The 12643-nt window shown below is 45.9% G+C and overlaps 2 protein-coding genes across 6 annotated transcripts in view; both read left to right on the forward strand.

Moving 5' to 3' along the window:
* Positions 1-3987, forward strand: part of LOC126981313 (uncharacterized) — a 34688-nt gene extending 30701 nt beyond the window's left edge. The window contains exons 23-24 of the mRNA XM_050832249.1: positions 1284-1401; positions 1605-3987. Coding sequence (XP_050688206.1) covers positions 1284-1401; positions 1605-2602 — 1116 coding nt within the window. The 3' untranslated portion in view covers positions 2603-3987. The remainder of the gene's footprint in view (positions 1-1283; positions 1402-1604) is intronic.
* A 2225-nt stretch (positions 3988-6212) lies between these two features.
* LOC126981314 (uncharacterized) overlaps positions 6213-12643 on the forward strand; it is a 34880-nt gene continuing 28449 nt past the window's right edge. Inside the window, exons 1-3 of one of the 5 annotated variants that reach the window (XM_050832252.1) lie at positions 6213-7069; positions 9594-9816; positions 11118-11265. In XM_050832252.1, coding sequence (XP_050688209.1) covers positions 6809-7069; positions 9594-9816; positions 11118-11265 — 632 coding nt within the window. In that variant the 5' untranslated portion in view covers positions 6213-6808. Of the gene's footprint in view, positions 7070-9580; positions 9817-11117; positions 11266-12643 lie in introns of all 5 variants that reach the window. The other 4 variants (XM_050832250.1, XM_050832251.1, XM_050832254.1 and 1 more) reach the window with 4 other exon arrangements.

The following is a 12643-nucleotide window of genomic DNA, read 5'->3' on the forward strand; positions in this document are numbered from 1 at the left end:
GTACTTTGAAAGGGCCATATTAATTTTAACAAGGCTTTCAAAGGAGTTGTGGGCTCTTCCATGGGTAGTTTCATGAGCCTGCTGGTAGTTTGATAAAGGCTCTGTACTCTGAACGTAAAAAAAACACATGAGTGGTTTTAATATCTTTTTATGACTTTTAGACGTGACTGATGTGAAAGCCGGAAGCGATTACGAATACTGACCTTACAAATTACCCACCTGGCTGACTACCTCTGCCCCGTCCGCTTCTCTCTCTCTCTCTCTCTCTCTCTCTCTCTCTCTCTCTCTCTCTCTCTCTCTCTCTCTCTCTCTCTCTCTCTCTCTCTCTCTCTCTCTCTCTCTCTCTCTCATCAGATTCACCAGCAATTGCATTATGTGGTGGTAGCGGGACTGCGTTCGCCTGGTTAGTTTTCAAGTCTTGGTTACGGCCCTGTTCACACACAAGAAAAAAGGGAAAAAGGGGCTTGTAAGCATCTAAAAAAATTCTAAGGAACTTTTCTTGTATGTTTCAATTATTGAAAGCAATATCGAAATCTCTTAGTTTTTTGCACTTGACTTTCCATCCGTGTGTCCTTGGTAGGGACTGACATAGATTCTTGATATTGATTTCCTGTGCATTTATGACGTTGGTGTGTTGGGTACTGACCTGACCCACGAAGCGTAAATACAGATTTATCCCTAATCCAATCTCCCATTCTCTTCATCCCTGGCTTAACCTCATCCCTCTACTCTCCGCCGACCCTCCCCAGCCCCTACGCTCCCCCACTCCCTCATTCCATCTATGGCCCACCCCCACACCAGACCCCAGAGCTCCCTTCTGAAGTAGCTTAATTATTGCGGATAACTCTTAGGTGACACTACTGTTTTTTTCGCCCAGTGAACAGACAGAAACTTGCAAATACAGACTGATTGACACTAAAATGAACATCAAATTTTTCATCCTCAGGAATCATAACATGCTAGATTTTTTCGAAAAAAATTCATGCACCAAGGTGAAGACATAGGGTCGTATTATGAGACATTTCGCCGCCCAAGAACACATATTTGACAAGGCTTTCGTTGGAGTTGTGGGCATTTCCAGGGGTAGTTTTATGACCCTGGTGGTAGTTTGACCCTTCCTCTGTACCGTGAACCTAAAGAAACACTCATTAAAACCCGATTGATGCCCTCTTCGACCTTTAGAAATAGCTGATGTGATGTGGCAAAGTGTCTTGTAATACCAGCCATACAATGTCGCTACGCTGCTGGTAAATAGGTTTTTATTGGTTTCATGTTCGGATCAGAGCTTGGCCAGCGTGGTGCTATACTGGGGCAGTGGCGGCGGCGGCGACGACGGCGTGTGCTTGTGCCTGCGCCGCCCCCCAACCGCCTCAAACCCTCGCCCCGACGTGCCCCTGAACGGTTAGTAGCGGCTCCGCAGGTCAGATTTGTCAGTCAGGAAGTAATAGTTATTTATTTTTGTAATTTTTGTTTCAGACATTGATTGTTGCGGATTGATTGTGGAGTGATTAATTGCTTTGGATATTTGGTGCATACTTAGTGAGGCAGTCAAGTGTCATCAGTGGGGCAGCGATGCATTGTTGTTTTCTTTGTTTGTGTCACAGACGGCGGCGGCGGCGGCGAGAGCCAGGGCTGCATGGGCGGCCTGATGGCGTGCAGCCTGCCTCAATCCAAAACCTACATTGCAAGGGACGACAACTCCCGGAAAGACTACGCTTTCGAGTTCCGTGGGCGTGGCGGGTCGCTGTGGTCCCAGACTACAAGCACGGTGGTGGGAGTGGAGCCCTCAGACCTGCTGCCCTCTCCCACACACTCTGCGCTCCAGGGCCGCCGCGAGCTGCCGTTGTATGCCCGAGGCGCCGGCTCGGTGCCTTCTGGTGCTCGGAGGCCAAGGAACCTTTTCCTAAGAGGCACTAATTTCTTGTGCGGGGAGGACGTGACAAGCCCAGTTGACCCCAGCCTCTCGGAGCTATCCCTCGACATGGACGTGCGGGGGGCGGGGCGGCGTCAGGGACTGTGCTTCAGCTTCCACCAGCCCGTCATCCACGAGGTGGCGCCCCGCCCCAGGCCCTCCGATGACAAATACTTGGACATGTCTATCCGCGAGTATATGAACGTGCTACCTGTGTCGTCCGAAACCCGAGGTCGCATTACACTGAGCAACGCCAAGCCCTTGGAAGACAAGGAGGCAAGGAGCAGCAGCAGCAGCAGCAGCTATCTGCCCATGGCAGGTGTGAAGAAAGGACCGGGCAAAGCAGACGCAACAATCATATGTGTGAGTGTCGAGGGGTCAGAGGTCAAGGCTGCGGGTCCAGTGAATGATGATGCAAGAGCCTTCATTTTGCCTTCAGGGATCGGCCAGCACCTCCATATTGCCCCAGATGACGGGCACCCCGCGCCCTGCTCCAGCACTGTCTCGGAGGACTCTAAAAATGACGTCGTCAAAGACACTATCGAGGATGGCGCATCGGCCACCAAGTTAGAAGACGATGAAGGCATAAAGACGGGGTGTGAAGAGAACGACGAGGCGGGAAGGACGTCGACACGATGTTCCGACGCGCGGCCACGAGGAGACGACGGGTCGTCCGCGCGCCCTGAGTGACTCATGACATTGTGCTCTTCCCTACCACCCGTGACCAATGATTCCCTCCTCCTCCCTTGTGTCGCATGGTTTTTCTCCTCTCCCCTGTGTCCCGTGGCTTCCTATGTCCCTCCAGTGCTTCATGGCTCCCCCATTTTTGTTTCTCTTCTCCCGTGGTTTCATTGGTGTGCCTCCTTACCAGTACCTCATGTGTTCAATAGTTCCCTTGACCCCATGGTACAGTATTATAGTTCCCGTTTCTGTCCTTCCTCCCTGACCTCCTCCTCCAGGGGCCAGCATGGGTAAGGGCAAGTCACGGCACAGGGGTGTTTATCCGTGCAGGTTCGCAGCACCCCAGTTGTTGCTCAATATTCCTTCTGCTGACATCAGCGCAGTTATATTCGCTTGCCTCAGCTCGTATGGCAGAAGACTCCCCTCCTACTCTCTTTTTTTTCCTCTCATTTCTGCGTGTGAGCGAAACAGGGAGTTCATTCCTCATTCAGTCGGTGAATGTTTTTCCTGATGTGTTGTGGCCGCCCCTCACTCCCCTCACAAACCTGACCCCACCCGTGCCACCTGTTGGAAATGTTCTTTCCTCCACCTGTCTGGGAGCTGCACCGGAAAGTGGGTATGTGACTTGTGTATGCGTGGGCGTGGACATGAAGACATTCTAAACTGCCTGCTGGGGACCGCCAGCCTGTCTTCGCGCATCCTCGTATTTCATGTATCAGATGTCAAGGAAACGTGGAATGGTGGTAAGGAATAACTTTGAATAAAAATCCTTCTGATTTCTTACGAGATGAACCGATACCAAGCACAACAGGATCGCACAATAGATATTTTCCTGCACTTCCTGACTTTCTATCTGCTCGGTGGCTCTGTAAGTGATGGATCTGTATCCACCCGCATGGCACGACGATAGTTTTCGAAACGCTTTCAGCAGATGGCGGTGATGACGCATCTGTGGGAGGGCTCCGAGAGGTTAATGACGCGAAGCAGAGTGTTGATTATGATTAGATCAATCTGTTGAACATTACTGACGATGCGTTGCTCCTGATAACCTTGAGCACGTTTTCCAGCAAGAACTTTGCAATGTATAAAGTGAAACCCCATAAGAAAGTAAAGGTAGCCAAACATTCTATTCAGATTATTTATTTTACTTTAGATACATCAGTAACTTAGGTGTTATGTTTATGACTGATTATATAAAAGTTCTGGTGTAACGCAAAAAGGATCAGGTTGGGACTGAGGATAATGTGTCGATGTAATGCTGTACGTCGTAATGAATGGTGTAAGGTATGTTCATTGTGCGATACAAAGTGTTCATCGGGATGTTTTAAAACAAAAAAGTAGCTGCTAGTGTGGATCATGGTTGTGTTGGTTGAATAAATACTGTTAATGTTCAATTTCATTGTGTTGTGACCGTAATCTTTAATTCGCACTGGTTCCTGAAGCCACTAAAACACCCCATCCTAGCGTGCCGACACCCAAAATCCCCCTCACACCTATATACTGTTGCCCCTCCCTCCTGCCTGGCGCACACACACACACACACACACACACACACACACACACACACGCACACACACACACACACACACGTCTCCCACGATTCCCAGTGACCACCTCTGCTCATTGGCTGTCACGCTGCATAATAACCACTCCCTGTCTGCATGACGGGCCAATCAGCGCCAAGGAAGGGGATGGCTGAGGCAGCAAGATGTCACAATCAGCGCCGCTGCACCACCGCCGCCCCGCCACTTCCACCACATCAACTCACGCCGCCACCACCACCGCAGCCACCGGGGTTGGAAAGGTCACCGGTGAATCAAACTTCGCCACTCAGATTATCGGGGACGAATTATTACTGCAGCATGTCACATCAAATGGAAGGGACGAGGAGTGGAGATGTCGGAATCATGATATAATGCTGCTGCTGCTATTACTATTACTACTGATAATAGAAAATATTTATTATTATTATTATTATTATTATTATTATTATTATTATTATTATTATTATTATTATTATTATTACCATCTTCATTATTATTATTATTATCATCACAATCTTCATTATTATCATTATTATTATCACCATCTTCATTATTATCATTATAATTATCATTCCGTAGCATCATTTCTATTATTAAGATCACCACCACCATTACGTTCATCTTTAGCTCTACGGACAGAACACTTATTTCATCATCATTATTTACATAGATTTGATAAGAAAGAGGAAATGAAGAAAAATCATAATTTGATAATTAGCTTTATGAATCAACTCCCTTACGTTATGTAAATGTTGCCTATAATCCAGCATAGTACTGGGGGGTTGTATTGACGAATTATTTTTAATGATACAATAGCACACTAGTAATTCATCCAACTGGATGAATAAACGAGAGAAATAATCAATTAGGTTATCAAAATCTAACCATTAGTAATGAATTGCTCAACAAACATGACACACAGTTTTGCCAATATTAGGCGATAGTCCTTATACAGGTAGCATCACCCTCGACCACATAGAGAAATATAAAAAAAGGGGGCCTGTTAGTCTTTTGGTAGACATTCAAGGCAAAAGTCGATGCTGCATCGCCTGGTTTTGCTTTAATACCCGATTTATTACAACTTCATGTTGACAGGAAGACAAGCATCCTCTGTAACTTAACAGTAAATGCACATGAGCAACTATAGTTATAAGCTCAACCCTTCAGAGTCGATTCCAGTTTATTGGTGTGCCCTAAGCAGCATTTCATTTTGGGGCATCTTAATGTTGGTGTTCATGACAAGTGACAAACTTAAATCCTGGTGAATATCATTTAACGGAGAACTCAATATCATATACTCATTATTTTTGCAAATAATGAATATTTTGAGAGCCCTACAGACAAGAGTGGTTCCAAAATATCGTGTGTATCGCCCGTATAGAACCAGCTCGGCGCAGATTATGTAAGTATATAAACTCTCCTGTGATTTCTGTATAACCCAGCATATACAGGCGAGCCTGCCGAGGTGTCAGGAGCAGGGGAGTAGTGTGTGTGTGCCGCGACACCACACACGAGGAGGTGATCACTAAATAGGCTACCTGTTGCTTTATCTTCGCCCTGTTTATACATGTACTGACGATTCAGGGAAGAATTCTTGCAATATCTCGTATTGCGTCGATTTTCTCTCTCTCTCTCTCTCTCTCTCTCTCTCTCTCTCTCTCTCTCTCTCTCTCTCTCTCTCTCTCTCTCTCTCTCTCTCTCTCTCTCTCGAATATATTAATATAAATATATAACTATCTATTTATATATATATATATATATATATATATATATATATATATATATATATATATTTATATTTATGTGTGTGTGTGTGTGTGTATGTGTGTGTGAAGGCAGCTGCTATGATTTCCCATTAACAACAAATCTGTGAACAAGCCTCTCGCCGTGTCACCGGAACACCTGCCTGCTCATTGGAGGAGGATCGAGGTGCCGATGACCAAAAAGTCATCGCGGTGATTCATCAATAAGGGAGTGTGCTCGGAAGATGATGTGTTCCTGCTGACCCCTTAAGGGAACGTCATTGGTCTGTCAAAAATAGGTCAAATTTTCATTGAAAAGACTGAACTAGGTAGGAAAAACACCTCTATGGTGCACTCCGCGCCAACGTGAGCTAAACAGTTTTGTAATGAGCGTGCCACCAGCTCCAATCTCACGGTCAGGCGTGATGCATCTGGCCAGATATTGCTGGCGTCACTATAAAACTGCTCACTGGATTCATCATGCCATTTAGAGCACATTTTTATTGATGACATGTTTTGCATAGGTGGTTCATGATCACAGCTATTTCTCCACCAGTTTCCCATGGCCTGGGAAGTGGGCAGGCTGTGAGCTGCGCGGCGGCCACCCTGCACAGGGCGGCGCCGCGCAGTCGTCTGATGCTTGGCCCAGGGAGAGGTGCGTGTGCAGCTGTGTTGTGCTCATTCATTAACAGTGTAGTGTGATGCTTTTTGGCTTGCTTCTAAGATAAAAACAACAACAACACAATGACAATGTAAAAAGAAATTCCAAATACCGCATAGACACGTTAGCGTGTGAGATGGATCAGAAGCTGTTGCATCCATGCCCAGCGTGTGTGGAGGTGAGGCACCAGCCCCAGCAGGCCAGCCCCCAGGTGTTGCGGGGGATGTGAACACGCCGGGCGGTGATCACGGCAGTCCATTGTGCCCTGATGGCGGTGATCCGCTACCTGGTCTGGACGGTGTTGCTGGCGGCTCTCGCGAGGGCCACGACGGAGTGTCTGGACGATCACCACTGCACGGTTGGGCTGAACCTTGGCCTGATGAACCCTAACGAGACGCTGGGCTTCCTGGTGCCACAGCTGTGTTGTAGGGAGGTGCGGTACCCCTTCACCTTCCTGGCCCACTTCTTCAACATCAGCGACTACACCGTAACCTTCCGCCTGCACGAGTACTACCTGCTCGACGTCGAGGTAAGAACGTCCCTGCGTGCTGGTGGTGCCTTGCTGTTTAAAGTTTTTATCCCTCCGCGGACCAGTCATGTGCCCTTATCGGGTAACTTATTACATCCTCATGAAGAGGGGATCAACAGACCGACTCTTATTGATGGACGCCGTTTAAGTCGGTCTGTAGACGAGGACTGGCGTGTCAGGGGTCACGGTGAGGGTGCCTCCCAGCCCAGCAGCATCCTGGTGGACAGGCATTCGCCTCACAATTTTCTTGTCCCCGAGGGCTTCCTGACGCCAGGTGCTGGGAAGGGATGACACTCTTGTGTGTGTGCCTGCCGTAGTGGAAGTATTACAAATATATATGTAAACGATTTGGATTATGGGGTTGCCGCGTCATCTTTCTTTCAGTTTTGAACAATTGTTTTATCGTGAATGTCCTTCACTAGTAGAAAAGACAACTACCATAGCCGTATACACAAATACAAATGTTGATGAAGGGGTCGTGTACATGAAAAAAAGTCATTATTCTCTTAATTAATGCACTGTGTACCGACCCAAGACGACCCTGCCCACGAGAGGCCCGAGTCAGCCGCAAGCGCAAAGCATGTCGAGGTGCTGCTGCTGGTGCTGCCTGTCAGGCTGGTGTATGGCTGCGCCCTGCTCTGCTCAGCCCGCAGTATATTAGTTTATTTAATTTGTGCACAGTATGAAAAAAAAGAGATGATAGAAGTTCTCAACTTATAACTGCAAGGAGAAACGCGATAAAACGTCAGAATTGGCTGCAGGACTGTTGACAGTCTAATTATTTTCTGTACGGAAATTGTTAAAAACAAGGGCGCGCATCTTCCTCAATATACTGGCTAATATAATTCATTATCTTACGGTGGCCATCATGCACGGAGCTAATACTTAACACTGCGTTGTATTCTGGTTTCTGAATGCAGTGCAGTAAATAATAGCTTTCTAATAATTAAAGAAACTTCAATATAATGATGTAAAATGTAATGTAAAAATGAGTAGATACAAGGAGACTATAGAAATACTATAGTCCTCTTGAGTGGAGCCTCGCATCGCATTTTTTCACCGGAAGGGGGTGAGGTTAGGTTACATAGTTAGGTTTGTTCAGAATAGGTTAGATTTTGTTTAGTTTGATTTGTTAAGTTTGGCTACGATTAATAGCCTACTTGATATGCCTCGCGCTGCGCCGTTGTCACTGGCGGCGGAGCAAGTGACGGCCGGTGATCTACGTTGTACATATTCCACAAAATAATTTCCAGTATGTTTTCACACAAATACTATATTACAGTGATAGATATTAGACGAAAAAAAAAAAACGGAAAATGTAATCCTTCAAGGGATTGAGGGGATGGGGTCCCCCTGTTGATAGCGTATAAACAGTCACTTGTTTTGCATTAGTGAGTGACCCTAGAATTAGATAGTGTGTCGGAAAGGAACACGCTTCAGGGTCACTGAGAGAGAGGTAAATATTTAGGCCTCCCTGTAATCTCCATGCTGGGGTGCTTTGCTCATCTTGCTCCTCCATGTTTTACCATATCAGATTATTTTTATTGCTGTGGTGATCATTAATATATAGTGTTTATGAAAAAAAGATTGTGATAAAAATATTCAAGAAAAGAGGCGTGGCTACACCTTAACAAATAGTAGCCTACCTATTTTTTTTCTCATTTTGCCGACGATTGGGCCCGGCTGTCACTTAATTAACTAGCGACAGCAAACCTTTGCGTGAAGGTATGCGTGGATAGGTTAAGTGCATTGACATTTTTCTATGACCTTCACAGGAAACAAACACACTTGCGTAGTCATGTTTGTCTCATTCTGGCTACTGCTGCGCTAGCTAGTGTGGCACTTCAGACCGCTGCCTGAGCGAGTTATATCACTTATATGGTCAATTAGAGTCTAGACTCAAGACTCTGGACGAGGTATTCTTTTAAAACAGTGTCTCAATACCTCTATGGATTACCGAAGCAGGTTCATGGAAGGTTATCCAAATATGGATGCCGCTTTAGCGTGCGGTCTACCACCATATTTACAATTCAGCGTTCAATTTACCTCAAATACAGGAATCTTACAGTACAGGATGATGATAAAACAAGTTTGATGGTGATGAATAATGATTTATTATCCAGAAGATTGTTTTCTCTTCAAAATGACACGTCTGCAGAAATCTTTTAACATCATATCACTTATATATCGCAGAATGAATTATGTTATCGGCTTCAATGTAAGAAGGACAGTGATGTGGGTGTTCGCTGATTGTCTTATTGTATAGACCTGTCAGGAGCACTCAGGTGACAACATAAGCAGAGGTCTCCGGAGACAGGTCAGGTCATTACACACACACACACACACACACACACACACACACACACATATATATATATATATATATATATATATATATATATATATATATATATATATATATATATATATATATATATATATATAAGTTACTGGTGACTGGGGCACCATGAGCCCCAGTAGAGCCATTTAAGAGCAAGTGGATTGTGGCAGGTCCTTGTGGCAGGTACGGGTGTGCCGAAGTGCTTTTTACGACACATACGACGATGACTACTACCACGCCGACGACGACGCCGTGCAGAGCTCTTGTGTGGACGACTACCCGTATCGGTGCATAACGAATAGAGAGGTCCTCGCGGCGTCAATCCTCCGCTACAGGACGTGGAGCGAGAGCGGCTACCTCAACATTACCATCCCCGTCAAGCCACGCCCGGTGCTTCAGGCTTTCGGTGAGTCACCACCAGACAGCAATATTGCTCACTCATTACAGGTCGTATCAGATCAGAAAGTGCAACACTTCGCGACCCTAACAAATTAGAATGTTGTTTATCTGCATTTCAGTCTTCCTAAGTAGGAAGATGTAAAAGAAGCTGACACTTCATGTAGTCTATACATTTGTGGTATTTTGATCAACATTGATGATGGAGAAAAAAGTGAGAATGCGAAAATACATCAACAACACAGTTTTCCGATGACATTTTTCTCCCACCATCCCCTCTCCACCCCGTTCCTTCCCATCCCTCCCTTTCATATCCCTCCCTCCATTTCCCTTTCTTCCCTTCCTTCCCTCTCCTTTCCGTTCCCTACCCTTCACTTTATCTGTAATCCCTTCCTATCCCATCTTATCCTCTTCTTTCATTCCATTCCCTACCCATCACTTTACCTATGATTCCTTCCTTTCCCATCGTTTCCATTTTCCCTCCATATCCTCTTCTCTCCATTTCATTCCCTGCCCATCCATTTTTACCTTCTCCTTTCCCTTCCCTTCCCACTCCTTTTCTTCCCTTCCTTTCCTTCCCCTCCCTTCCCTTCTCTTTCCCTTATTTCCCCTGCCCTTACCTTCCTTGCCATTCCATTCCATTCCCTAACTGTCCTTTTCTTTGCCTTTCCTTCATTTTCCTCGCCTTCATTTTGATTTCTATAAATTCCTTTTCTTTCTCTTACCACTCTTCCCTTCCTATCCCTTCGCTTCCCATTTCTTCCCTTGCCATTCCTTTCCTTTAAACTCCTTTGCTTTATTCCTTCCCTTCCCAATCCTTTAATTTATTTTATTTTCCCCTCACCCTTCGTCCCTTTCTTTCCTCTCCTCTCTGTTCCGTTCCCTGCCCATGGCTTTCTTTGTCTTCCCTTCCTTTCCCTTTCCTTACATTCCCTTTCCTTCCCTTCCCACTTCTTCCCATCTCATTCCTTCTCTTCCCATTCTTTTTTTCCCTCACTTCTTTTTCCTCGCCTCTCTTTCCTTCCCTTCACTTACCTTGCATTCCATGCCCTTCCCACTCCTTCCCTTTCTATTCCTTCCATTCCCATTCCATGCCCTTCCCATTCCTTTTCTTTCCCTTATTTTCACTTCCCTTTCCTTCCATTTCTTTCCTCTCCATTCCATTCCATTCCATTCCCCACCCATCCCTCTCTTTACCTTCACTTTCTTTACCTTTCCTTTTTCCCTTCCTTTTTCAGTCTTCATTTGCCCCTCCGCCCCTTTCCATTACCCCTCCCTTAACTTTCTCCCCATCTCTTCCCACCCCGGCAGGTAACTTCACCCAGAGGCCCGCCTTCAATATTACATACGAACGCCGACGACTTGGGGAGCCCGGACGTATCGCTGACGAAGAAAACATTGCCAACCTTGATATGTGCAGCTTCAATGGCTACCCCGTGCTGACCCCTGTTGCCAAAGGGTGGGTCCGTTTAGTCAAGTTTCCAGTGGTCTCTGTCACATTCCTCCTCCCTCTCTATTCCATAACAGGTCACAGTAATGTGTTTTCTTGGGGATTTCTTTGGTCTTGTTGAGTCTTGGTGTTGTTCTTTATTGGTACTTTGCAGTACTTTGTAGCAACTCGCGTGGTATTTTTCGTCCAAGGACACACACACACACACACACCGGTAGCTCAGCGAATAGAGCGTCTGCCTCACAACCAGAAGGACCGGGGATCGATTCCCCGACCGGGTGAAGATAAGTTGGGTTTATCTTCTTTCACGTGTAGCCCCAGTGAGTAGGTACGCGACGTCAGGCAAGGGTCATTCCAAAATAAAATTTGTACGGTGTAGATACTTTTCCTCGTAGATAACAAGCCACAGTACAGTATAGATATCTTTTCCTCGTAGATAACAAGCCACAGTACGGTATAGATATCTTTTCCTCGTAGATAACAAGCCACAGTACGGTATAGATATCTTTTCCTCGTAGATAACAAGCCACAGTACGGTATAGATATCTTTTCCTTGTAGATAACAAGCCAAAGTAGCATCGAGTTGTGACCTCGTTGTCGCGGTGTGTTGTGTGTGAGTGGTCTCAGTCCTACCCAAAGATCGGTATTATGAGCTCTGTGCTCTTCCGTAGGGGAACGGCTGGCTATCTCGAGAGAGACCCGCAGCAGACCAAGAGGTGAATTACACACACACACACACACACACACACACACACACACACACATTTTATCTTCATATGCAAACCCTTGATAACGCCACCGTACATATATAGGCCTCATACATAGACACTGCAATCCGAGATTCATTTGTTCGCTCGCTCAGTGTGCCCGTAAACTGTCTTTCACTGGCATGTATATGGTGAACCCGTGGGTGATGTCCTGCCACACTTTAATTTTCTCAACCGACAGTAACCTTGAATTCAGCTAAATGTTAAATATGTACACATGCAGACCGACTTTTTTTTTAATTGGTGGGGGGGGAGTCTTCCACTCATAAAGGTCTTAGGTAACTTCCCTTCCTATTTGGGTATATTGTGAAAGATAAAAGAATTTACCTGTGAAATGGATGGGTGAAGTTACTGGTTATGTCTTGCATTAGGAAGTTGGAACAGCACGGGAATGAGGCTGTGGAGGGGAGGGGGTGAAGAGGCATGCTTAACCTGTTCGCTGCGATTGGCACAGATTTGGCTTTCACAGGTAGTCTAGTAATATACAGTCCCAGGTCTTTCTCTGCCTCTGGTGGATAGTGGAGTGTTTCCCATGTGGTATTGGTTTGTTGGATATCCCTTCGCTGGTAGCCTGGTAATATACAGTCCCAGGTCTTTCTCTGCCTCTGTGGTGGATAGTG

Source organism: Eriocheir sinensis, chromosome 47 (assembly GCF_024679095.1).
Source record: "Eriocheir sinensis breed Jianghai 21 chromosome 47, ASM2467909v1, whole genome shotgun sequence".
Taxonomy (NCBI): domain Eukaryota; kingdom Metazoa; phylum Arthropoda; class Malacostraca; order Decapoda; family Varunidae; genus Eriocheir; species Eriocheir sinensis.